We start from the raw sequence: 26,777 nt of genomic DNA, 5'->3' as shown, positions 1-26,777 counted from the left end.
CTGCAGCATTCACGTATCAGCGAACACATGGGCATCTATTTATACATGAAGACACGAAAATGTGTTCATTTCTTTTAAAATCAGAAGCAAACGGTGAGAACTGTGAGGCCGAGGGGAAGTTTTCCTCTGGGATCCTGGCAGACCCTGGAGACCGCGCCGTCGTGCGCGAAACACCGGGACGGGCCTCCCGCGCGAAGGACCCAGGAGGACGCCGGGCTCCCCTCCCGTCCGCGGGGCCCCCGGCGCGGCGCCGCTTTAAGGCTCCGAACCCGGCGCGGATGCAGAGGCTGCGGCCATGACGTCAGCGCCCCGCCCCGGGTGATGCTGCAGCAGCCGGGACCGCGGCCGGGCAGGCAGCAGCCCAGCGGGGACAGGGATGCCTGCCGTCTCCACCCACAGGTACCACCGTCTCCTCCGCGCCCTCCGCCCGCTCCCTGGCTCGGTGCCTGCCGGAGCGCCGCGCCCTGGGCCCCGGGGTAGTCAGGGCGCCGAGATCGGGACCCGAGGCCGGCACGGAGACCTTTGTTCCTCGTGGAAGTCTCATGAATTGCAGAGTCCACGGAGCTCCTCCGTCTCGCCCCTCCGAGGGCAGGAGCCTCGGGTCCAGGGGAAGGTGCCGGCCAGATGGCAGGTGCTCTCATCCTTGCTGGCAAGGGGAAGAAACCCCGGCCTTGGCCCCAGCTCCTGATGCGCTCCTTGAGCCGGAGGCCTGGTCCCTGGTCACCTGGGCAGGTGTCATCCGCTCCCGGCTCACGTCTTGCCTGGGGCTGAGCCCTCTTGTTGACCAGGGGCCTGGCAACGCCCCTCAGCATCCCAGGGTTACTTAGCGAGGGCACCGAGGACTCCCCTTTCCCTAGCGAGTCAGCACCGAGGGGAACGCTCTGAGATGGAAGCCGTTCAGCTCCTTCTGCCCTCGACAATAAGCAACTTCTCCAATTATTTCTAGAGTGACAGCCTTGCATGTTTTTCAGCTCTTACAGGGAAGCAGAGTCAGGTGCGGAGAAAGCCACGTTCAGGCTGCACCTGGGCTGGGCTTTTGGGAAAAGTTGGCCCTGGAGTAGGGGTCAAGCTGCCGGAGATGCAAAGTGGGAAACGGCCGCGATTCAGTAACTAGCCTATTAAGTGCACCCTCCCAAGTCCGCAGAGCCCCTTCCTGGTCCGGGAGGACCTCACTGAAGAATTTTGAGAATGGGTAGAAAGAAGCGTGAGGGGCTGGGCTCGGCGGCTCATGCCTGTAATCCCAGCACTTTGGAAGGCCGAGGCGGGTGGATCACCTGAGGTCAGGAGTTCTAGACCAGCCTGGCCAACATGGGGAAACCCCATCTCTACTGAAAAAACAAAATTAGCCGGGCGTGGTGGCGCATGCCTGTAATCCCAGCTACTTGGGAGGTTGAGGCAGGAGAATTGCTTGAACCTGGGAGGCGGAGTTTGCAGTGAGCCCATATTGCACCACTGCTCTGTAGCCTGGGTGATAGAGTGAGACTCGTACCAAATAAATAAATAAGTAAATAAGCCTGAGGAAGGGAAGTGGCCCAAGGCAACCCCGTGGCGGGAACCCATTTTCATAAAGAGAAGAAAGAAATGAGGAAATGGTTTTGGCTCGTAGTAGGATCGTTGCAAGCATTCAAACTACATGGACACTAATTACTTTTATTATTCATTTGCCGCTTAAACTTCCCACAACACAGTTGGAGGGATCTGTTACTTTAAACATCCCCTGTACTCCGGAAGCATAGTGGGCCCCTGTATAACCTTTGGGGGGTCCAGGGAGATGAGTGCATTTCCTTTTGACCGAGTAAATGGTCATATGGTGCAGTAAAGATGGTCTGGCGAATGTTTGCATTTGTGTATTAAAATCAGATTTTATGATCTTAATTTCCACTTTCACCCATTTTTATGGAAACATTAAAAAATGATTTTTTTTTTTTTTTTTTTTTGAGACAGAGTCTCACTCTGTTGCCCAGACTGGAGTGCAGTGGCACAATCTCGGCTTACTACAACCTTCACCTCCTGGGTTCAAGCAATTCTTCTGCCTCAGCCTCCGGAGTAGCTGGGATTACAGGCACCCACCACCATGCCCAGCTAATTTTTTGTATTTTTAGTAGAAACGGGGTTTCTCCATGTTGGCCATGCTGGTCTCGAACTCCTGAGCTCAGGTGATCTGCCCACATCGGCCTCCCAAAGTACTGGCATTACAGGCATGAGCCACTGTGCCTGGCCTCAAAAATGAATTTCTAAAATTCTTCTTAGAATAAACATTTGTGAACAACTTTTACTAAATGTAGTTTTAATAAAAATGGTAATGCTGATCCCCAGATTTGAAGATGAATCCTTAGTAAAGACTTTCCCAGCCAGGATTAAACTAGGTTTAATTCTGGTTCAGATGCTAGAGAGAAGTTCATTGAGTGTGCGAGGCTCTCCCTTCTGCTGGGACAGGCTGCAGTGGGGTGTGGCGGAGGTGGCAGTAGAGTTATCCTCTTGCAGGTAGAGAAGTGGGCCATCTACGTAGTCCACTTTAAATAAGGTCGAAGAGGCTCCTCTTTTCAAAAAGACACTTCAGGGGCTGGGCGTGGTGGCTCATGCCTGTAATTCCAACAGTTTGGGAAGCCAAGGCAGGCGGATCCCTTGAGCCCAGGAGTTTGAGGCCAGCCTGGGCAACATGGCGAAACCCCGTCTCTACAAAAAAAAAAAAAAAAAAAAAAATACAAGAATTAGCGTGGTGTGGTGGTGTGCACCTGTAGTTCCAGCTATTTGGGAGGCTGAGGTGAGAGGATCACCTGAGCCCAGGGAGGTTGAGGCTGCACTGAGCCATGATGACTGTACTCCAGCCTGGGCTAGATAGACGGAGACTGTCTGTCTGTCTCTCTCTCTCACTCTCTCTCTCTGTTTCTCTCTCTATACACACACACACACACACACACACACACACACACACACTTCTGCCATATGCTGTTTAAAGCTGAAATTTTTCCAAATTAGGCCACAGTTCTTCGTTCCAAATTTAAAGGGAAGCTTTCTAATGCACTTAAGTTCACATTATGGTTAAAATGCTGATCAGAAAGAGCAGGAGATATGTCTGTGTGCCTGAAGGTGGGAAGAGGCTGGGCAGAGGGATGGAAAGGGAGTTGGCCACTGAGGGCATACGTGGGTCTGTGACCTTCGGGCAGAGTCCAATCCAACTGTCCACCTCACCTGTGCTGGGTCTCACCCCCGACTCGGAAGGAGATGGTCTTACACGGGGTTGGAGCTGGCGCTCTATTTCTGTGCTTTTGATGAATGAAGCTCCAGGGGATGCTAACTGCTACTTGGGTTTTTGGAAGGAAGACCTGCCAACCGGCAGGTTTTACCATGCAGAAGTGCTTGAGCTACGCCAGTGAGGAACATAAATAAGATTAGCTTTTTAAACATGTTAATCTTGATTTACTCCTTATAAATGAATTCTATTTCAAATGAAGTATTACTTGTCTACATAGTTCTTAGGTTCATCTGTTCTCTTCCTACAGGAAAGCGTGGTATTTTCCAAGGCCACAGGATAAGTCCTTTATAGAAGTGACAGGAGACTCTGTCTCTGCTATGTCACTCCCTGTCACCTTGGAATAAAATCCATCTCTTAGCAAGGCTTCAAGGCCCTCCGTGATTAGCTAAGACCTTTCTGAGGGCTTCATCTCTCACCCCACCCCCACTGGGCCCAACTGTTACTCATCTCTCTCTTTTACCCAATGATTCCACCACCTAGGAAGGCCCTTTCCTCCACCTTTTCACCTAACTCGAGGACAAGAACTGTGTCTTTCTTTTATCTCTATCACCTCAGTGTCTTGGTACTCAATACTCAGCTGAATTAGAGGCTGGGTAGGTGGGTAGATGAGTAAATGTTTGGAAGGGAGGATAGGTAGATGGGTGAATGGAAGGATGGATAGAGGAGTGGGTGGAAGAATAGGTAGGTGGATGTGTGGATGGTTTTTGGATAGACAAATGAATAGATGAATAGAAGAGAGGATGTGTGGAAGGATGGATGGGTAGATGACTGAGTGGAAAGATGGATGAATGGATGGCTGGGTGAGTGGGTGGAAGAGTGGGTGGTAGATGAATGGGTGGATGGATGGATGGATGGATAGATGGATGGATGGGTTGGTGGGTGGATGGATACATGGATGGGTGGGTGACTGGATGGGTGGATGAGTGGATGGATGGATGGATGGATGGATGAGTGGGCGGGTGGATGGATGGATGGGTGGGTCGATAGGTACATGCATAGATGGGTAGGTGGGTGGGTTGATAATACATGGAAGGATGGGTGGGTAGGTGGGTGGATGGATGGATGAGTGGGTGGATGGATAGGTGGATGGATGGGTGGGTGGGTGGATGGATGGGTGAATGGATGGATGAGTGGGTGGGTGGATGGATGGGTGGGTGGATGGATGGATGGGTGGATGGGTGGATGGATGGATGGGTGGATGGATAGATGGATGGATGGATAGATGGGTGGGTAGATATATGGATGGATGGGTGGATGAGTGGGTGGGTGGATGGATGGATGGGTGGATGGATGAATGGATGAGTGGGCAGATGGATGGATGGATGAGTGGGTGGGTGGGTGGATGGATGGATGGGTGGATGGATGGACAGATGGGTGGATGGACAGATGGGTGGATGGATGGATGGATGGATGGATGGGTGGAAAGATGGATGGGTGGATAGATGGATGGGTGGATGGATGGATGGATGGATGGATGGATGGATGGATGGATGGGTGGGTGGATGGATGGATGGGTGGATGGATGGACAGATGGGTGGATGGACAGATGGGTGGATGGATGGATGGATGGATGGGTGGGAAGATGGATGGGTGGATGGATGGATGGATGGATGGATGGGTGGGTGGGTGGATGGATGGATGGGTGGATGGATGGATGGATGGATGGGTGGGTGGATGGATGGATGGATGGATGGATGGGTGGATGGATAGATGAGTGGGTGAGTGGATGGATGCATGGATAGGTGGGTGGGTAGATGGATGGATGGATGAGTCATTGGATTAACACAGTGTTCTTTATCCTGCTGGGATGTCTCTAGATCCAATCATTTTCACCATTGGTGTCTTCCAAAGAGAAGAAACACAATCTCTGAGTGGGTAGGGTGGTGGAAGAGTTTTAGATACAAATCCGGAGTGAGGAAGTTCAGAGTGATTCATAAATAATTTATTGTCTAGTGATAGTGTGATGGAAAGCTGTATGGTGAGTTAATGTCAGAAAAAGAAGAGCCTTACTTTTGAAGCTTGAAACTAATTTTGAGAGAAAGCCTGTGATATTTATCTTGGCCAATGACAAGGGCCATCATCAGAAATCAATGTTGGGAAAGTTGTCCCAGTTTGGGGGCCTATGTCTCAGGAAGGACTTCAAAGGGAATTTAGTCTGTTGCTTTTTTGTGGAGCAGGTGGGGTGGGCTGTGTCTGAGAGAATCCTGGGACCCCCCGCCCCCGCCATTGTGTTGGTGTCTGTCTCTTCCCCTCTGATCTGAGCAGCTTTCCTCTCCTTGTGCTTATAAAAGTGGACATTGGCTGAAACACACAAGCTAACATATTAGAATCCATTCTGTTAATATTAATAATCTAGTTTACTTTCAAATGGGTGAAAAACAGTTCGACGCTTTGGAGCCGGTGCCTAAGTGGTGCAGGTTGCAAACCCCAGCTGGGCAGAGGACAGGGGAGGATGGGAGTGGAGGGGTGTCTCTCTGGGAAGGCCTTGAACTTGCTCACTCCTTACCTAGGTCATGGGCATTGTGAAAATGCTTAAAAAGTAAGTTGAAGCTGGGGGGTGGGGATCTGTTTCTCAGCTCTCCCTGGTTCTGTCCCTCTGCATTCGCGTGTTGTCTGTGACTACAGGATTCCAGAGTTTGGCTTATTTCTTTAAAGAAAGCATTTTTGAATACTGTCAAAGCCTCAATTCTCCCCACTGGACTAAAACTCACTTGTCAGTGGGTGCTAAAGGAAAGAGGCTCATGTTAAGCCCATTCAGCTGCCTTTAGGGAGGGTCCCCTGGCCTACTGCAAAGGAGGGAACACAAGTGTTAGGGAGTAGAGGGGACTGACTATGACTATCCGGGGAGAGAGGAGCTGTCCCTGCACCGCGAGGAAGCACTCGGGGTGCCTGGGGGTGGTTCCTAACCATGCCCGGTCTCTCTTCCTCTCTGGTCCCCTGGGACCTTCAGGGAAGGAAAAAATTAGCCCTGGAAATGGGCCGCAGGTCCTAAAATAGCCCTGGTGTCCTTGGAGGCCTGAGAGAAGCTGAGAGGCTCTCACTTCCTCAGGACAGTCCCGACCGAGCCTCTGTTTGGGGGATGGTCCCTTTGAGTTTGAGGTGGGGACCTGCAGGGCGGGGGTCCTCTCTCTGAGTAGGGAAGGCACTGGGCTTCGGCCTCCTGGGGCAGAGGAGCTGCAGATGGGAAAGTGAGGCCCAGAGCATCAACCGTGAGCAGTGGGGTCTGCTGTTGGGGGACGGTGTTTGACTCTAAATTCTGCAGTGTGAACTCAAATGTCGGGGGAGGACTACCCAGGCAGAAGTAACTGTGGCCCCCCCCCACGGGCTTTCCTCGCAGGGACGCCCACCAGCCCTCGCCACGATGATCCCCGCAGCCAGCAGCACCCCGCCGGGAGACGCCTTCTTCCCCAGCGTGGCCCCACAGGACTTCTGGAGGTCCCAGGTCACGGGCTACTCGGGGTCCGTGACACGACACCTCAGTCACCGGGCCAACAACTTCAAACGACACCCCAAGAGGAGGAAGTGCATTCGTCCCTCCCCACCCCCGCCCCCCAACACCCCATGCCCGCTTGAGCTGGTGGACTTCGGGGACCTGCACCCCCAGAGGTCCTTCCGGGAGCTGCTTTTCAACGGCTGCATCCTCTTTGGCATCGAGTTCAGCTACGCCATGGAGACGGCGTACGTGACCCCGGTGCTCCTGCAGATGGGCCTGCCTGACCAGCTCTACAGCCTGGTGTGGTTCATCAGCCCCATCCTCGGTGAGCCCCAGCTCCTCCCTGATGGTGGAGGGCCTCTGGAAGCTTCCAGAAGCCTCATTGCAGCAGCTTGAGGGTCCTTAGGGGAGAAGGGAGGATCAAGAGTTAAGTTCCCCTCATTAGTCTGGGACTGTGGGGAGCATAGGTACTGCCGGTCATATCCCAGATTTTAAGTTCCTTATCAAAACCAGACAATAGAACAGGGATTTAGCAGTCCTCAAGGGCTGACACCATCTCATGCCAGGCTCTCCTTGTCAGAGGGTCCAAGTCATAGCACTTGGTGACATGTGGGCCTGGAAGGTCCTGAAATTTCTTGGATTCCCAAGGAAAGTCGTGGCTGCTTAGGGCCTTAGGGTACAAAGTGGAGGATTTAAGGAGATGCCGAGCGATCCCAAGAGTTAGCTTTGGTTTCCGAGTTCAGGGTTTTGTCACTGACTCTGTTTCATCATCTTATTCTTTTGATGCACTGGGGGTGTTTGAGAGCAGCCACTTCAGGAATGTGGAGGCTGATTCGATGTCCCCATGTGCCGTGGGGACCCCGGCGGACCCCAGCAATGACCACTGGCCTGCTCTGTTTCAGGATTCCTACTGCAGCCTCTGTTGGGTGCTTGGAGTGACCGGTGTACCTCAAGGTTTGGAAGGAGACGCCCTTTCATTCTTGTCCTGGCTATAGGTCTGTTGTTTTGGCATGGAAATAAAATGGAGAGGAAAAAATAAAAGGCCCCAACTGCCTCCTTTTAGGAAAATTTAAAAGAACATTGACCATAGTAGTTATCCAGATAGCTCTGGACCCGCACTGGCGTGAGGCAGGGAGTGCCCGGTAACCTGACCTGAGTTAACTGTGAGAATAGATCCTTTGATCATTTTTAAAAATGAGTTGATAAAGTTCATCTCATTTCTTCTCTGCTTAATGAAATAAAAACCCCCATCCAAGTGCAAAATATATGGTGAGTTTGCAGGTGACTTTTCCACCAGGCTGTGCTTGAGGTTTAAGTTTTAAAAATTCTTGGGTCCTAAAGATTCTAGACATAAGTTGTGAGCTGCGGGGGAAAGAGCTGGTCTGCATTTTCTTGGGGTGACTTTGTTTCTCTGTGTCCAGGGGCACTGCTGGGCCTCTCACTCTTGCTGAATGGCCGGGACATTGGCATCGCCCTGGCTGACGTGACCGGCAACCACAAGTGGGGCCTGCTGCTGACCGTGTGCGGGGTGGTGCTGATGGACTTTAGTGCCGACTCAGCAGACAACCCCAGCCACGCCTACATGATGGACGTGTGCAGCCCCGCGGACCAGGACCGAGGCCTGAACATCCACGCCCTCCTGGCAGGTGAGTCTCCCTCAGCAGGGCCGAGGCTGGGTCTGCAGGGCTGCAGGCTTCAGACATGTGGCTTTTGAGGCCCTTCCTCACTCCATGATTTAACAAAGAAGCTGGGAGAATTCCAATATATAGAGAAACACTGAAGTGATTGAAAATACATATCTTGGCCGGGCGTGGTGGCTCAAGCCTGTAATCCCAGCACTTTGGGAGGCCGAGACGGGCGGATCACGAGGTCAGAAGATCGAGACCTTCCTGGCTAAGATGGTGAAACCCGTCTCTACTAAAAATACAAAAAATAATTAGTCGGGCATGGTGGCGGGTGCCTGTAGGCCCAGCTTCTCGGGAGGCTGAGGCAGGAGAATGGCGTGAACCTGGGAGCTGGGTGACAGAGTGAGACTCTCTCTCATAAAAAAAAAAGAAGATACGTATCTCATACAACACCCATCAACCACAACCTATGCTGTTGACACATAAACAACAATTATAGGTCTATAAATCCAAATGTTTCTATTCATGGATTCTCATTGTTTGAGGTAGTTATGTTCTACAAAGTCACCACAAACCCTGAATTAGCAAACACCGAGTCTCGCTCCTAGGAACAATACAGGGTTAGGTTCCTGTGAGCCTCTGGTCACAACATTTTCATCAATGGATCAACGCATAACCTTGTTGTATGAGTTTCTGTTTAAAACCCCTTATTTCATCTATGCCTTTGGCTGATTAATGTTGAATTGACGGCCAACAGCGCTGCAACTCACGCCTGAACGAAGCATCACTGTTGCACGCATTTTCTGCACGAGGTGCATCCGGCCTTCTTGCACTTGGGAACGTCAGGCAGCTTGGAGGCCATTTAAACAGTGAAACACCAACAGAAAACATAAAAATGTAAAAAAGGTGGCACTAAATAGACCACACAAAAAAACTCTTGCTTTGGCCAGGTGCGGTGGCTCACACCTGTAATCCCAGCACTTTGGGAGGCTGAGGTGGGCAGATCACCTGAGGTCGGGAGTTCGAGACCAGCCTGACCACCATGGAGAAACGCCATCTCTACTAAAAATACAAAAAATCAGCTGGGCGTGGTGGCGCTTGCCTGTAGTCCCAGCTACTCGGGAGGCTGAAGCGGGAGAATCGCTTGAACCCGGGAGGCAGAGGTTGCAGTGAGCCGAGATCGTGCCACTGCACTCCAGCCTGGGCAACAAAGCGAGACCCCGTCTCAAAAAACAAACAAACAAACAAACACACACACACCAACTCTTGTTTCCAGTGTGAGTGTGGAGACAAGAAAGCAGAGCTCAGCCCTGCGGGGCCTCAGCTGGACCATGCGCCCTTGGAAGTGCAGGCGATGTGCTGTTGTGTGCAAATCCTTGAATGATGGTGAGAGCACCGTGAGGTCTGGTTCTGGGTTTACCTCACTAAATGGTAGTGAGGAGGTGAATTCACAAATACAGAATCTACAGAGAATGAGGATCGAGTGTGTGTGCATGGCCACACGTGTTATACATACCATGCGTGGATGTGTGTATATATACACACCTGTGGCATGCTCAGTGGCAAAACAGGAGAAATGTTACCATCAAAGCCAGGAATGAGGCAAGACTGCACCCGTCCCACAGAACCACTGCCATTAGGGAGACACAAACAGAAGGAGCGAGGTCAGCCCCACTGGTCTCTGGGGCTGGACGTACAGAAACTTCAAGGGAATTGGCTGCAAAGCAGTGCAGGAGTTCAGTATGATGCTTAGTTATCAATGTGCTGTATAAAAGTCAATACTGGTCGGGTGCAGTGGCCTAATCTCAACACCTTGGGAGGCGAAGCCAAGAGAATTGCGTGAGTTCAGGAGTTTGAAACCAGCTTGGGGGAATAGTGGGACCACATCTCTAAAAACATAAAATTAAATAAATAAATAACTCTAGCTTTTCTATATAAAATATTTGCCTTGTTGCAGAATAAAATGGAAGAAAAAAATTCCATTTAAAATAGCAACTGGGGCTGGGCATGGTGGCTTATGCCTGTAACCCCAGCACTTTGAGAGGCTCAACTGGGTGGATCACTTGAGGTCAGGAGTTCAAGACCAGCCTGGCCAACATGGCAAAACCCCATCTCTACTAAAAATACAAAAAATTAGCCAGGTATGTGTTGCGTACCTGTAGTCCCAGCCACTCAGGAGGCTGAGGCAGGAGAATCGCTTGAACCCAGGAGGTGGAGGTTGCAGTGAGCCGAGATTGCGCCACGCACTCCAGCCTGAGCGACAGAGTGAAACTCCATCTCAAAATAAATAAAGTAAAAAATAAAATAAAAAACAAATAAAATAGCAATTGGCTGGGCTGAAGGTAGCGAGTTGTCTTGATTGATGGCTCACAGTCAGTTACAGACGGAACTCCTTCCTCCACTCTTTCCCCAGCCCTCACTGCTGCACTTGACTAGTCTTGAAAAAGCAATAGATATTGGAACGATGTTTAAAAATCAAGGGAAAGGCTTAATGAGACCCATACAGGACCCGAATGAAGAGGCTGGGTCACCCGGTGGTTGGGGGCTCGGGTTCTGGAAGCTGAAAGTCCACACTGAGCAAATGGCTCGGCCTCCCCAAGCCTGGGTCGCCTCTCCTGGAAAATGTTGCTGCTTCTCTCCCTGTTTCCACACGTGCGCTGCTGTGGGCGAGGGAACCTCTAAAGGGGCCATGCTGGGCGAGTGCTGGGCTTGGCAGAGTGGAAGAGGGACGTTGGTTTTTACCTTACGCCCGTCTATGAGAATGCACCACTTCGATCATTCAAGAAAATTAGTAACAAAGTTCATCTGGGCCGGGTGTGGTGGCTCATGCCTGTTATCCCAGCACTCTGGGAGGCCGAGGCGGGCAGATCACCTGAGGTCAGGAGTTCGAGACCAGCTTGGCCAACACGGTGAAACCCCACCTCTACTAAACATAGAAAAATTAGCCGGGCCTGGTGGCGCATGCCTGTAATCCCAGCTACTTGGGAGGCTGAGGCAGGAGAATCGCTTGAGCCCAGGAAGAGGAGGTGGCAGTGAGCCGAGATGGCGTCACTGCGCTCCAACCTGGGCAACAAGAGTGAAACTCCGTCTCAAAAAAATAAAGAGATAAAAGATAAAGTTTATCTGAAATCTGACCTTGGATAAGGGTCATGAACAGCAACGATGTCTTTCAGGAGGGGAGGAGGGAAGGTAATTAGAATCATGAGCGTGGGAAGTCAAGAATAATAAAATGCCCAGGGGGCAGTGGGGAGGCAGAAAGACTCCCAAGTCTAGAAGAACAGAGGCAGAGAAGCGACGGGACTGGGGCTTTTAAATGGGCATGCGAATGAAATGAAAAGGCCCATCTGGGACAAAGGAAGGAAGATCTGCAGTGAAACCTCGAAATAATGAGATCCACAGCCATGCCACCCTTGGGTATGTGTGGAAGGCTGAGCTGGGAGTGTCCGAAGCCCAGGCCTGTCCGTAGAAGTTCTTATTTGAAAGGTAAACCCCTCATGTGGCCAAGTCTTCCCCAAACCAAAAATCCCATGCTGGTAGCAGGCAGGTTCCTCCTCACCAGCAGCGGTAAACCGAGAGAACCCTCCTCTCCTCTCAACACTAGACAGACTCAAAATGTGGCTCAACTCACAATAAAACAAAACAAAACACCGGATCCCTGATGGGGTGGGTGTCGTGGACGCGCAGCTGGCTGGGGTGGAGCCCCTGTGGCTTCCCTGGCTTTTGCCATTGAAGCACAGAGCCGAGCTGGAAGAAGCCGCGGTGTCTGGAGGTAAATCTGCCCGCTGCTGTTGGCTGGGTCCCCACGGCATCGCCCACAGTTTCTTGCCGTGCTCTGTGGCCAGGGCTGGGCTGGCCGGTGCCCCGAGGCGTGGAGCGAGAACAGCAGGAACAGCAGTGATCCAATCCCTACTTTTCTGCTGTGGGCTGATGGCTCAGAGACCAGAGAGCTGCCCGCCAGGGTGTGGGGAGGCGGGACCCGTCTGTGGTCACCAGAAGGGGTGACTCTCCTCATGGTGTTCCATGCACGGGGACAAACACCCACGTGCACACGTGCGGTCGGCTGTGTGTGGGTGATGGGGTCGGCCCTGAGCTGGAGGGGGCCTTGGAGGGAGGATGTATCCCGTGTCAGCATTTGCTCCAGGGGCCTGAAAGGTTACGGGGAAAGTGGAACAGGCAGGAAGTGGAAGGGGATGTGGGCAGGTGGTCACTGTGCTGCCGCTGGGGGTCGCGCCAGGAAGGGCCCTGCAGGTGGCTGTGCAGGACAGGAGGGAGACCTCCTCAAGGGGCCCGCCCTGGGAATCCTGTCCCATTTCGTTGGGGTTTAGGTGGGACGAGTACTGTGCCCACGTCCCTGGAATGGCCTTGGCTACCTTCATGTCCTTCTAAGAAACGGAGCCACCACGCTTGGGCTTCTCCTCCCGCAGAAGGGAACTCAAACCCTGTCTCTTTCCCCAGGTCTCGGAGGAGGCTTCGGATACGTGGTCGGCGGAATCCACTGGGATAAAACTGGCTTTGGGAGGGCCCTGGGGGGGCAGCTCCGTGTCATTTATCTCTTCACCGCGGTCACCCTGAGCGTCACCACCGTCCTGACCCTGGTCAGCATCCCTGAGAGGCCGCTGCGGCCGCCGGGTGAGAAGCGGGCAGCTATGAAGAGCCCCAGCCTCCCGCTGCCCCCATCCCCACCTGTCCTGCCAGAGGAAGGCCCGGGTGACACCCTCCCGTCGCACGTGGCCACCAACTTCTCCAGCCCCATCTCCCCACCCAGCCCCCTCACACCCAAGTACGGCAGCTTCATCAGCAGGGACAGCTCCCTGACGGGCATCAGCGAGTTCGCCTCATCCTTCGGCACCGCCAACATAGACAGCGTCCTCATTGACTGCTTTACGGGCGGCCATGACAGCTACCTGGCCATCCCCGGCAGTGTCCCCAGGCTGCCCATCAGCGTCAGTTTCCCCCGGGCCCCCGATGGCTTCTACCGCCAGGACCGTGGACTTCTGGAGGGCAGAGAGGGTGCCCTGACCTCCGGCTCTGACGGGGACATTCTGAGGGTGGGCTCCTTGGACACCTCTAAGCCGAGATCGTCAGGGATTCTGAAGAGACCCCAAACCTTGGCCATCCCGGACACGGCCGGAGGAGGGGGTCCCGAAACTAGCAGGAGAAGGAATGTGACCTTCAGTCAGCAGGTAACAGCAAATGTCGGGGGAGCCGGGGCTCAGAGGGCAGCGTCGGGGGTCCCCCTGGTCAGTTACATGACGAACAGGGAGAGTCCATCCAGGAAGAAATTCCCGGCTGTCATGGAGGTATTGTCAAGCGCTTTGGCCTAAAGAGAAAAGCCTTAGAGGCCAGGCGCGGTGGCTCATGTCTGTAGTCCCAGCACTTTAGGAGGCTGAGGCAGGAGGATCGCTTGAACTCAAGAGTTTGAGATCAGCCTGGGCAATATGGCGAAACCCCATCTCTACTAAAAATACAAAAAGTAGCCGGGGCGTGGGGCACACATGTGTGGTCCTAACTACTCTGGAGGCTGAAGAAAGGATGGCTTGAGCCCAGGGGGTTGAAGCTGTAGGGAGCCATGACTGCACCACTGCACTCCAGCCTGGGTGACAGACAAGACCCTGTCTCAGAAAAAAAAAAAAAGACAAGCCTCAGAAACATGACGTCTTCCCCTGCATGTTAGTGAACAAGTTCTGGCCCTGAGTCCACCTATGAGTGAGTGAGTTCAGAGCATTTGTTAGGTATCAGGTGGTTTAAAATCCTGGCTGGGAGCGACAGTGATAATTCTTTTAAACACTTATGTTTGCCCAAACGTAATTCAGGCCGGGCTTGTCCTGCCAGTGAGTTTCTTACAGGCATGGTGTGCACCCCACTTGTTCCTGGTATTTCTCCCTAGACGTCCGGGCTCCAGCCCATTTTGGCAGTGGGAATCCCGTGCCAACACATCCAAGTCTTCCCTGACAGTGAACCTGCAGGTCTGGGATCATCCCTCCTGGTGCCTGACATCGGTTCACTCCTGGAGGCTGTACAAATGGTAATCTCCAGGGCAGTGCCATCTTCCGCGAAGGCCAAGAACCTTCCAGAAAGCTGTTTGAGTTGTATTTTCTATAGGTCAGATGAGCTGCAAGACCACCAACTGATCTGTGGGGTTTCATGGGCTGATTTTTTTTTTTTTTTTTGGAGACACAGTCTTGCTCTGTCGCCCAGGCTGGAGTGCAGAGGCATGATCTCGGCTCACGGCAACCTCCACCTCCTGGGTTCGAAGGATTCTCCTGCTTCAGCCTCCTGAGTAGCTGGGACTATAGGCGCCCGCCACCACGCCCAGCTAATTTTGTATTTTTAGTAGAGATGGGGTTTCCCCATGTTGGCCAGGCTGGTCTTGAACTCCCGGCCTCAAGTGATCCGCCCACCTTGGCCTCTCAAAGTACTGGGATTACAGGCGTAAGCCACCACACCCAGCCAGAATCCATGGTCTTTAAGTAAAGAAAGGTTATTCTGTTATTTAAAGTAGACATAAAAGTTACTGGCCTGCCCACCCCAGCGGGCGTTGCAGGAGGAGAGTGCATTTCAGGAGGAATGTGGTGTTCCGGGTCCTACAAAGCCGAGTGTCATTTGCCTGGTCCCTCGAGGGAGGCAGCTGGAAAAGCCGAGCAGCCCAGAGACCTGGCCCAGGAGACACCTCACCTGGCCACAGAGGCATGTGGGCCGTGTCTCCTAAATGAAGTAGACCCTGCTCTGCCTGGCCCTGTCCCATTGGGTTTAAATGGGACCCGGTCCTCAGTTCATTTCCCCCTCAGGGGTTAACATGTCCTGTCTCTGCCTAGATGACTTCCCTGATTTAGTCGGAGGTTAACTGAATGGGGCTTGCACTGTTCATTTTCCTCTCCTCTCCTCTCCTCTCCTCTCTTCTCCTCTCCTTTCCTCTCCTCTCCTTTCCTTTATTTTCCTCTCCTCTCCTCTCCCCTCCCCTCCTCTCTCCTCTCCTCTCCCCTCCCCTCTCCTCTCCTCTCCTCTCCTCCCCTCCCCTCCCCTTCCCCCTTTCCTCTCCTTTCCTTTCCTCTCCTTTCCTCTCCTCCCCTCCCCTCCCCTCCCCTCCCCCCTTTCCTTTCCTCTCCTCTCCTCTCCTCTCCTCTCCTCCCCTCCCCTTCCCTTCCCTTCCCCCTCTCCTCTCCTCTACCTTTCTTTTCTTTTTTCTTTTTTGATTATTTTGTCTTGTTTTGGTTTTTACGTACTTTTTAAAAATATAGAGAGATGGGCTCTTACCGTGTTGCCCAGGTTGGTCTTGAGCTCCTGGGCTCAAGCGATCCACCTGCCTTGGCCTCCCAAAGTGCTGGAATTACAGGTGTGAGCCACCGAGCCTGGCCTTGTTTGGTTTTGTTTTGAGACAGGGTCTCTGTTGCCGGGGCTGGAAGACGGTGGTGCAATCACGGCTCACTGCAGCCTCAATCTCCCAGGCCCGAATGATCCTCTCATCTCAGCCTCCTGAGTAGCTGGGACTACAGGTGTGTGCCACCACACCCAGCTAATTTTTTAATTTTTTTTAGAGATAGGGGTCTCACTATGTGGCCCAAGCTGGTCTTGAACTCCTAGGCTCCAGTGGTCCTCCCAACTTGGCTTCTCAAAGAGCTGGGATCCCAGGTGTGAGCCACCACACCCGGCCCCGTTTTCTCCTTGGAGTGAGCAGGATGGTGCCTTTCGTTTGCTTTTCTCTGGTGTGTGTGGCCGGGGTGTCTTCACGCCTGCGTACAGTCTCAGCACGAGGAAGGTCGCTGCCGAGGCGTGCGCAGGCCTCACAGGGACATCTACTGAGGCTCCTGGTGGCACCAAGGACACAGACAGCTCTTGTCTGGAAAGGGCTTGAGGAACTGGGAATCACTGGAGAGCCAGGAAAGCCCATCCTTATGAAGGAAAGGAAAGGAAAGAGGTTTTCTTTTTTTTTTTTTTTTTGAGACGGAGTCTTGCTGTCGCCCAGGCTGGAGTGCAGTGGCCGGATCTCGGCTCACTGCAAGCTCCACATCCCGGGTTCACGCCATTCTCCTGCCTCAGCCTCCCGAGTAGCTGGGACTACAGGCGCCCGCCACCTCGCCCGGCTAGTTTTTTGTATTTTTTAGTAGAGACGGGGTTTCACCGTGTTAGCCAGGATGGTCTCGATCTCCTGACCTCGTGATCCGCCCGTCTCGGCCTCCCAAAGTGCTGGGATTACAGGCTCGAGCCACCCCACAGCGCCCGGCCGGAAAGAGGTTTTCTAATTGCTCAGGTCGAGGGCACCGCCAGCCTCGTTGTGGATGATGCCGGGGTAATTTATCTTGCCTTTGTCAACACTGGATCATCCCAGACTGTTTCAAAAAGTTCAGACTGGCTTTAGATTCAGTTCTTTAGGTGTGGTTGAAAATCTCGGGCCAGACATGGTGGCTCATGCCTGTAATCCCAGCACTTGGTGGGTGGATCATGAGGTCAGGAGATGGAGACCATCCTGGATAATACGGTGAAACCCTGTTTCTACTAAAAATGCAAAAATAACTTGGCCCGGCGTGGTGGCGGGAGCCTGTACTCCCAGCTGCTGGGGAGGCTGAGGCAGGAGAATGGCGTGAACCTGGGAAGCAGAGCTTGCAGTGAGCTGAAATCACACGGCTGCACTCCAGCCTGGGCAACAGAGCAAGACTCCATCTCAAAAAAAAAAAAAAAAAAAGAAAAAGAAAATCTCATCTTCATCCCTTTTTTCCATTTCCTTTCTCCGTAGAGTGTAATTTATGCATCAGTGCTTTGAGGAAAGTAAAAATCATGAGCTAAATATAAACACATCCAGGCTCAACGGAGACAGAGGCGTAACTGCAGCGCTGTTCCTCCGCAGGCGTGGGGGACGCGCTCTGCTGATGTGGGTGTCCTGGGAGCCGGCACTGCGGCCTCTCCGCTTCCTTTCCCACCGGGAGTGTCCAAGGCCGACCGCACCACAGACACCCCAGTGGAGCGAGGCAGCAGCGCCTCTTTGCTCTCAAACGTCTAAATTCAAAAACGACTAGTTCCCCGAGGTAGGAGGGAGGATCACTTGAGGCCAGGAGTTTGAGACCAGCCTGGGCGACATAGTGAGACCTCATCTCCGTAACAATTTTTTTAAAATTAGCCAGGCGTGGTGGTGCACGCCTGTAGTCCCAGCTACTCAGTAGGCTGAGGTAGGAGGATCACTTGAGCCCAGGAGGCTGAGGCTGCAGTAAGCCATGACTGCACCACTGCACTCCAGCCTGGGCGACAGAGCAAGACTCTGTCTCTAAAACAACAACAACAACAACAAAATGACAAGTTCCCCTGACTGGAGTCTATACCCCAAACCCAAGCAGGGCTACTTGGAATGAAACCTTCTCATTCCAGGAGGAGTTTGCAAACCTAGTGAAGATGTCCATGGAATGTTGTTCTTGAGCCCCGGAAAGAAATCGAAGCCCCTCGCACCAGTTTCCATCCTGTTGACCGTGGGGCTTGTTGTGTGTTGTGTGAGCCCCTGTCGAGGGCCGAGGTGCTCGTGTGGGCAGGGGCACCCTGTCTTCTGTGTGGTGGAGGTTCCACCTGTCCAGAGAGAATTTTGAACACATGTTCCTGGTGGCCACCTTGAAATAAGTCTTTCCCAGCCTTCTCTTATGAAAAAGAAAGGACTTCCTAAGTGTTTGGATCTGAACTGACCCACGTGTTTGTATTTCAAATGTATTTTGCATTTTGCAAAGTCTTATCTTACTCCCTGTGGCACAGATCGTGTCCTGTGGCCAAACCGTAGGCATACCTGAAATGAAATTCTAGTCTTAGCTGGTCCGGGCCTCGGAAGCGATGCCCTGAAGCCGTTCCTCTGAGGTTGGTGTCCACGCGGGGCTCATGCCGTCTGATATGAAGACAGACCGGTGCGGTGTTTCCGAGAACGCATTCCCCTGAGCAGAGCAGAGTCTGTGCTGCCTGATGGGGTGCGGGGCTCTGATGAGGGGTTTGTGGGCTCTTCCCAGGTCGCCAACATCCTGCTCAACGGCGTGAAGTACGAGAGCGAGCTGACGGGCTCCAGCGAGCTTGTGGAGCAGCCTCTGTCCGTGGGCCGCCTCTGCTCCACCATCTGCAACATGCCCAAGGCACTGCGCACCCTCTGCGTCAACCACTTCCTGGGTGAGCTCCCGGCCAAGCCTCCCCGTAGTCCCGGTCCTGCTCAGGGCTCTCGCCCCACTGGCCTCCCAGGATGTCCCTGAGCCTCCCTTCCCAGAACTTTTCTATGTTCACCAGCCCCCTACAGCAGCACCAAGGGCAGGCCTGGGGTGCGGTGGCTGCCCTGGAGGGCTTTTCTCCGGGGTGCCTGCCCTGGACAGCCCCAAACTAAACCAGGTGTCACCATTGAGAGCCACATAGCTCACTCTGGATCCGACACCTGGGTCTCCACAGGGCCAAAATTCTTATTACCTGAAGCCCTTTGGACAACTCCACAGTGAAATGATGGACCCACACCTTCCCACCTTCCCACCTTCCAACTTTGTCTTGCTCTGTCTTCAAGCACAGACCCCACACCTGCCTGCCCATGTCTATTGCCGTTCGTAAATTCACACGGCTGGCCTTTGAATGACGAATGAAAAGCACCAACTTGCATTTCATTCCATTTAGTCTCTTTTCGCTGTTGAGTGGTTGAACATTTGAACATGATTCAGAATTTGAGGCTGGGCACGGTGGCTCACGCCTGTTATCCCAGCACTTTGGGATGCCAAGGCTGGTGAATCACGAAGTGAGACGATCGAGACCATCCTGGCCACCATGGTGAAACCCCGTCTCTACTAAAAATACAAAAATTAGCCGGGCGTGGTGGCGAGTGCCTGTAGTTCCAGCTACTTGGGAGGCTGAGACAGGAGAATTGCTTGAACCCAGAAGGTGGAGATTGCAGTGAGCCGAGATGGCACCACTGCACTCCAGCCAGCCTGGTGACAGAGCAAGACTCCACCTCAAAAAAAAAAAAAAAAAAAAAAAAAAAGAAAGAAAAAAAAGAAAGAAAAGAAAAGAAAAGAAAAAAGAATTTGAGATAATCTAGGCTCTCGTATATTGTGGGACATAAATCAACATGACCTTCTAGAAGGCAGTTTCGTAATGGGTGAGAATCTTGAAAATGGTCCTACCTTTTTCCCCTGTGACCTTACTCAGTATTCCATGCAAGCCCGTAATCAAAAACTATATTCAGAATATATATGCAAGGTACTGATCACAGCATGGCTTAGGACAGCCACAGTCTGTGATCGGGGATAGAGGTGTCAAACAGTTGGGGAAGGGTTAAATATATCAGGGTGCACCCACACTGTGAAATATTCTGCTGCCATCAAAACGAGTCTGTTTAATAATTCTCGATGGCATAGAACATTATAGATGATAATTCATTATGGTTCGAGAGGGCCTATAAATACCACCTTCCTCTACCAAAGACGGAATTCCTATGGTTCAAGGAATGGAGTGCTAAGCACATCTGCCAGCACATCCATGCCTGTGCTTCCTGGTGGATTTCTCCCAATTGAATGGACCCCCTCCCCTGTATTGCCGAGGTAGCTGGAGCACCTCCACTGCTACCCTTGCCTCATGTTTATAGAAATATATGGTGTTTTAAAATAAAAAAAAATTGTAAGGAAACTCTGTTAGTCTGTTCTCACACTGTTAATAAAGACATACCCAAAACTGGGTAATTTATAAAGAAAAAGAGGTTTAATGGACTCACAGTTCCACATGACTGGGGAGACCTCACAATCACGGCAGAAGGCAAAGGAGGCACAAAGGCACATCTTACATGGCGGCAGGCAAGGGGGCGTGTGCAGGGAACTGCCATTTATAAAACCAAGGTCTCATGGGACGTATTCACAACCATGAGAACAGCATGGGAACCGCCATGATCCCGTTACCTCCCACCAGGTCCCTCCCGTGACACACAGGGATTACAGGAGCTACAGTTAGAGATGAGATTTGGGTGGGGACACAGCCAAACCATATCAGAAACAAACACAGTTTTAATCGCTCCTTGCTTTTATAACCAGTAGATACGTGTTGGTTACAGAAAGGGCAGAGTGCTGGCCTTTGCCCCCGAGGTCATGAACCCCTTTCTTTCTTCCAGGGTGGCTCTCATTCGAGGGGATGTTGCTCTTCTACACGGACTTCATGGGCGAGGTGGTGTTTCAGGGGGACCCCAAGGCCCCACACACGTCCGAGGCGTATCAGAAGTACAACAGCGGCGTGACCATGGGCTGCTGGGGCATGTGCATCTACGCCTTCAGTGCAGCCTTCTACTCAGGTACCTGCCGCCAGCCAGGCTGGCACGGCAGTGAGGGCTTTGGTTGGGTCCCTGGAGCATGTGAAGTGAAGGCAGGTTCATGTCCTTACGATTGCAGACACTACATCCCAATTTGGGGGGCGCCACTGTCTTTCCCCGCTGCAGGGCACTGGGCCTGGGGGAGCCGGACTGAAGAAATGGAGCTTGTGGGCCTCAGGCCTCTGAGAGCTGGTGGCCTACGGGGCACGGGTGCTTGTCAGAACCTGACTATACCCGCAGGCCGTAGCGAGGGTGAAGTGGGGGCCCAGGGGGAACCTGAGGCCATTCCCAGGCAGCGTACTGTCTGCCAGCGCCCAGCTCCTTCCCACTTTGATTCAGGGAGCAACCTGTCCCCAGGGAGGTGGGGGCAGGGGTGAGTGATCGTGGAACATGGGAGTGGGCAGGGGCCAGGGGCCCAGATGACTTTGAGGTTCTCTGTCTGGGGTACCCTTGGAGCACGGTGCTGAGTTCACACCAGGGTGAAGCCGAGGTGCCAGCCCCATGGGGCCTGGCTGGTAGCGTGCACTGGGCAAATTTTATCCCAGAGGTCCACACACTTTTTCTGCAAAAGGCCACAGAGTTGGTATTTCCAGCTTTGCCGGCCCAGCGGTCTCTGTTGCAGCCCCTCACTGAAAGCCACAGACAGGGGAAACCGAATGGGCGTGCCGTGTGCCAGTAAAACTGCACTGTGTTCACTGAAATATGAATTTAATGTGATTTTCACATGTCACAAAATATTCATCTCTTTTTGATTTTTTAAATTAATTTTTTTTTAAATTTACAAAACTAGTCTGCAGGTTGGACTTTGCCTTCGAGCCATAATCTGCCAACTGCTTTATTTTAGTTGCCCCCATCTTCATGGGTTCGAGCCCCAAAGCAGAGGGTCACTGAGGGGCTGCGGCAAGAAGAAATTTGTCAGATCTCACTTGCGAGTCCACGGGGCGTCACCTTGGGTGTTGGGTTCCCCCATAGCCGTGTGGCCTTGGGGCATGGGGAACTGGCCCCATTTTATCGATTCTAGGGAGCCCCGTTGCTGATATCCATGCTGTCGCGTCCTCTTGGGGGCGTAAAGATGGTGGCCGACGACGGGATGGGCTGCTGTTGTGCCCATAATTACACAAGAACACAGAGGTTTAGCTCGAGACCCTCAGTCCTTGAGCCTTTTTGGTGTCACAACCCCAAGATCCCTCCACCGGCAGAAGCCCTGGGGGACCTGACCCGAGCCGGTGTGAACAGGACACCCCGGTCCTGCCATCCAGCCAGACAGCCCTGTCCTGGGCTCCCACCAGAGTTACTGGGGCGGTCTCTCAGCTCCCCTGGGTGCCCCAGGAAGTACTTTCTGGTCTGGGGCAAGTGGCCTGCCAAGCCAGGTCCCACCACTGCTAGCTTCAGGTCAGCCGCGGGGAGGTAGCGCTGGAAGCTGAGTCCCCGGAGGCTCTGGCCGTGTGGCACCGCTCACCCTCTCTGTGGCCCGCAGCGATCCTGGAGAAGCTGGAGGAGTTCCTCAGCGTCCGCACCCTCTACTTCATCGCCTATCTCGCCTTCGGCCTGGGGACGGGGCTCGCCACCCTCTCCAGGAATCTCTACGTGGTCCTGTCGCTCTGCATAACCTACGGGGTTTTATTTTCCACCCTGTGCACCTTGCCCTACTCGCTGCTCTGCGATTACTACCAGAGTAAGAAGGTAGGTGCTCTCCCTTGTCTTGCTTCGGGTCCGCTTCTTGGAGAAGCCCCTCCTGAGAACTGTCCCCCAGGACCAGCGGCACAATCCGCACAGCCGGGTGCACAGTGATGACTGTCAAGACAGCAATGGCAGAGCATTCAACCAAGGGGGGCCCTTCTGAGCCTGGGGTGTGCACCTGCCTGTAATCCCCTCACTGCTTCCTTAGCACGAGCCTCCAGCTCACCCAGGCTCTGGGTTGGGCTCTGTCCTTTGCAGGGATGCACGGAATGGGAGGCTGCCCCTTCCTACTCCTTTGTCAGGTCACGGGGTCTCCTGTTGACGCCTGTCCCAGTCATTCAGGGTGGGGCTTATGGGGAGGCAGTGAAGCTCAGAAAACTCAGCAATCCAGATCAATAACATGTTAATACAGTATTTTTAAAAATCAGAATTTTTGCCAAAAAACCATGCAGAACAAAAACGTCAATTTTTCTTTTCCTTTTTTTTTTTTTTTTTTTTTTGAGATGGAGTCTCGCTCTGTCGCCCAGGCTGGAGTGCAATGGCACGATCTCGGCTCAGTGCAACCTCCGCCTCCTGGGTTCAAGCGATCCTCCTGCCTCAGCCTCCCAAGTAGCTGGAATTACAGGCAGGTGCCACCATGCCCAGCTAATTTTTTATATTTTTAGTAGAGACGGGGTTTCACCATGTTGGTCAGGCTGGTCTCTACTAAAAATACAAAAAATTAGCCAGGCGTTGTGGCAGGCATCTGTAGTTCCAGCTACTCAGGAGGCTGAAGCTGGAGAACGGCGTGAACCCTGGAGGTGGAGGTCGCAGTGAGCCAAGATTGTGCCACTGCACTCCAGCCTGGCCAACAGAGCAAGACTCTGTCTCAAAAAAAAAAAAAATGAAATTTCACTTCACATAACTTAAAACATGGCTGTTTCAATCAATGAAACTCAAGTTTCTCCTGGATCCCAGAATTCAACCTGTATTTATAAACATATAATATATTTAGCTACTATTTTGTTTAAATGAACTCATTGGGCTAGGTTGGTAAATGTTATAATTTTTACTATTTTCTACAGAGAAAATAGTTTCTAATTCAAGTTGGAGCTATCTGTGCAGCAGTTTCTCTACAGTTGTACATAAATGTTTTTACTATAAAATGACCTAATGTATAAAATACTACTGCATGCCATAATAAAGATAGTAATACTTTCAAAAAAAAAAAAAGAGAGGATCAATAACAGTGCTGAGCCACCCCATATTGGAATCTGAGGCAAAAAGAAAAATGGCATTTAAAAGTGCCTTAAAAGGCCGAGTGCAGTAGCTCATGCCTGTAATCCCAGCACTTGGGGAGGCCGAGGCGGGTGGATCACTTGAGGTCAGGAGTTCAAGATCAGTCTGGCCAACATGACGAAACCGTGTTTACTAAAAATACAAAAATTAGCGGGGCGTGGTGGCCCGTGCCCATAATCCCAGCTACTCGGGAGACTGAAGCAGGAGAATCGCTTGAACCCAGGAGGCGGAGGTTGCAGTGAGCCAAGATTGCGCGACTGCCCTCCAGCCTGGGTGACAGAGGCTGCGTAAATAAATAAACAGGCCAGGTGCGGTGGCTCACGCCTGTAATCCCAGCACTTTGGGAGATCGAGACAGGTGGATCACGAGGTCAGGAGGTCGAGACCGTCCTGGCTAACACAGTGAAACCCCGTCTCTACTAAAAAATACAAAAAATTAGCCAGGTGTGGTGGCGGGTGCCTGTAGTCCCAGCTACTCGGGAGGCTGAGGCAGAAGAATGGCGAGAACCTGGGAAGCGGAGCTTGCAGTGAGCCGAGATCGCGCCACTGCACTCCAGCCAGGGGACAGAGCGAGACTCCGTCTCAAATAACTAACTAAATAAATAAATAAAGTGCCTTAAATTTTTGTTGATATTTTGCTCAGCATAGACTTTTAACAGCTGTACTGAGATATCGTGCACCATCTAATAGCGTGTGACGTGCACCGTTCGGTGGTTTCGGCACACGCAGAGTTGTACAACCGTCACCACCATCAATTTCAGAACAGTTTTGTCAGCCCAGGAAAAATCTGTCAGCTGTCACCCCTCTGACCCTCCCACTCTACCAGGCCTAGGTGACCACTAACCTACTTCCTGTCCCCATGGACTTGCCTATTTGGGACGTCTCCTGTGATGGAGTCAGGCGATCCATGGTCTCTTGTGTCTGGCATCTGTGGCGCAGCTGTAGGCTTCAAGCTCCATCCATGCTGTTTCCTGGATCAGGGCCTCATTCCTTTTTATGGTCACATAATGTTCCCACCATAATTTTCTTTTGCAGTGACTTTGAAATTTTAAAATGCTGCATTGAAATATTACCTGCACAGCCTGGGCAACATAGTCAGACCCATCTCTTAAAAAAAACATTAAAAATTAGCCAGACGTGGTGGCATGCACCTGTAGTCCCAGCTATTCAGGAGGCTGAGGTGGGAGGATCACCTGAGCCCAGGAGGCTGAGGCTGCAGTGGGCTGAGATTGTGCCACTGCACTCCAGCTTGGGCAACAGAGCAAGACCCTGTCTCAATAAAGAAAAAGAAAAAGGAAGGAAGGAAGGGAGGGAGGGAAGGAAGGGAGGGAGGGAGGGAGGGAGGGAGGAAGGGAGGAAGGAAGGAAGGAAGGAAGGAAGGAAGGAAGGAAGGAAGGAAGGAAGGAAGGAAGGAAGGAAGGAAGGAAATGTGACCTGGATTACTGAGTTTCTCTCTCTCCCTTTTAATCTCATGCCTCAGTTGCCTCCCCTAGGCCTGGGCCTGATTTGTTTTAGGGAGTTTGGAGTCTGACACGTTCAGCTGGGCTGGCCCTGAGCACAGCCCTTCTGATGGGGGTAGAATTGGCACAGGGAAGCCGCAGGGGAGGCCCAGGCTCCCAAGTCACAGCAATGCCCACTCACCCAGCACCTTGCAGACCGGCTGGTGCTGGGGGAGCTGAGTGACGGAAATCCATGCCATGGCTCCCCACTGTCGCTCTGCACAGACCACACTCTCAGCCACTGTCTCCCAGCGTGGCATGCAGGGAAGGGAGAGTGAGTGACGCGTCCAAGCTGGAGGCCACGAGGACCTCGGAGCCTCAGACAGAGGACCAAAGGGCGTCATGTGCAGAGGACTTTGTGGGGAGTGGTGTTGGGCAGGTCCCATCCCGGACGAAGGTGAAGGATGGGATGGCAGGAGTGGAGTGGCCGCCTGGCTGTGCAGGTTGGTTTTCTTTGGGTGAGAGGACGGGGAAGAGCTCAAGTGCTGAGGGGGAAAGTGTCTCCGGCCACCTCATCTGCCCCATTAGTCACGGATTCTTTTCATTGTCGTCATCTCTCCAAACACAAACATTGTTAAACTCTTGGCTGAACTCCCTGTGCATGTCGGCACTGGAAAATGTGAGGCCGCTGTGCGTGGCCGCTCAGGCCTCCTGGGCTCGCAGGACACATGGAGCTCGGTCACCTCGTGCCGGCTGCGACGGGTCTCGCTGACACGTTTCTTCCTCTGGGTCAGTTTGCAGGGTCCAGTGCGGACGGCACCCGGCGGGGCATGGGCGTGGACATCTCTCTGCTGAGCTGCCAATACTTCCTGGCCCAGATTCTGGTCTCCCTGGTCCTGGGGCCCCTGACCTCGGCCGTGGGCAGCGCCAACGGAGTGATGTACTTCTCCAGCCTCGTGTCCTTCCTGGGCTGCCTGTACTCCTCCCTGTTTGTCATTTATGAAATTCCTCCCAGCGATGCTGCAGACGAGGAGCACCGGCCTCTCCTGCTGAATGTCTGACATCGCGGAGCCTCGACCCTGCACACGCGCCTGCACCTGGGGGTCTGCAGCAGGCCGACCAGTGAGGACCAAAGGACCTTGGTGGACAGGGGGACAGGCTGCCTACTGGAATGTAAATATGTGATAAAATAATAAACGACAGCCGCAAAGCCTGCGGTTTCTAGGCATTGCTCTCCGGTGGCTGAGAGGTCCGTAGGGGATTGAGTTACCCTCCTGAGGACTTGAGCAGGGGGAGGTTTGTAAGAATCTTTTTTTGAAAGTAAAGGTGTAATTCAATGCTTCTCAACCAGGGGCAATTTTGCCACCCCACCCCCACCCCCGGGAAGACATCTGGCAACGTCTGGAGATAGCTTTGGTTGTCACAACTCAGGGATGCTGTGAACCTCCCACGGCACACAGGACCGCCCCAACGGCAAGGAGCTAGCAAGACCCAGATGTCAATCATGCTGAGGTAGAGAGAGCCTGGTCTAACTGGACCATACATTCTGTACATTGCATCCCAGGGTAGAGTCAGAGCATACAGGTCTTTTGGATCAGAATGCCTCATATTCATTCACTTGTCCATTCATCCATTTATTCTCTCATCCATTCATTCATCTACCCATCCACATATCCACCCATCCACATAACCATCCATCCACTCATCCAAATATCCTCCCATCCAAATATCCACTCATCCATATATCCATCCATCCATCCACCCGCCCATCCAAATAT

The 26,777-nt window shown here is 52.6% G+C and overlaps 1 protein-coding gene across 2 annotated transcripts; it reads left to right on the top strand.

Annotated features, from left to right (window-relative positions):
• Positions 1–202: 202 nt before the first annotated feature.
• LOC105479251 (solute carrier family 45 member 1) lies at positions 203–26,225 on the top strand. Of its 2 annotated transcripts, XM_011737175.3 has the most exons (9): positions 203–399; positions 6,594–7,014; positions 7,592–7,684; positions 8,111–8,335; positions 12,770–13,497; positions 18,289–18,442; positions 20,409–20,585; positions 22,081–22,286; positions 25,794–26,225. In XM_011737175.3, exons 1-9 carry the CDS (start codon positions 322–324, stop codon positions 26,058–26,060), a joined length of 2,349 nt encoding a protein of 782 aa, XP_011735477.1. In that variant the 5' UTR covers positions 203–321; the 3' UTR covers positions 26,061–26,225. The 2 variants fall into 2 exon arrangements, with proteins under 2 accessions (XP_011735477.1, XP_070922966.1); XM_071066865.1 differs by lacking the exon at positions 203–399 and having other exon boundaries at positions 6,996–7,014; positions 7,592–7,643.
• The last annotated feature ends 552 nt before the right edge of the window (positions 26,226–26,777 follow it).

This window comes from Macaca nemestrina, chromosome 1 (genome assembly GCF_043159975.1).
Source record: "Macaca nemestrina isolate mMacNem1 chromosome 1, mMacNem.hap1, whole genome shotgun sequence".
NCBI lineage: Eukaryota > Metazoa > Chordata > Mammalia > Primates > Cercopithecidae > Macaca > Macaca nemestrina.
This window is presented reverse-complemented; position numbering and strand designations above follow the sequence as displayed.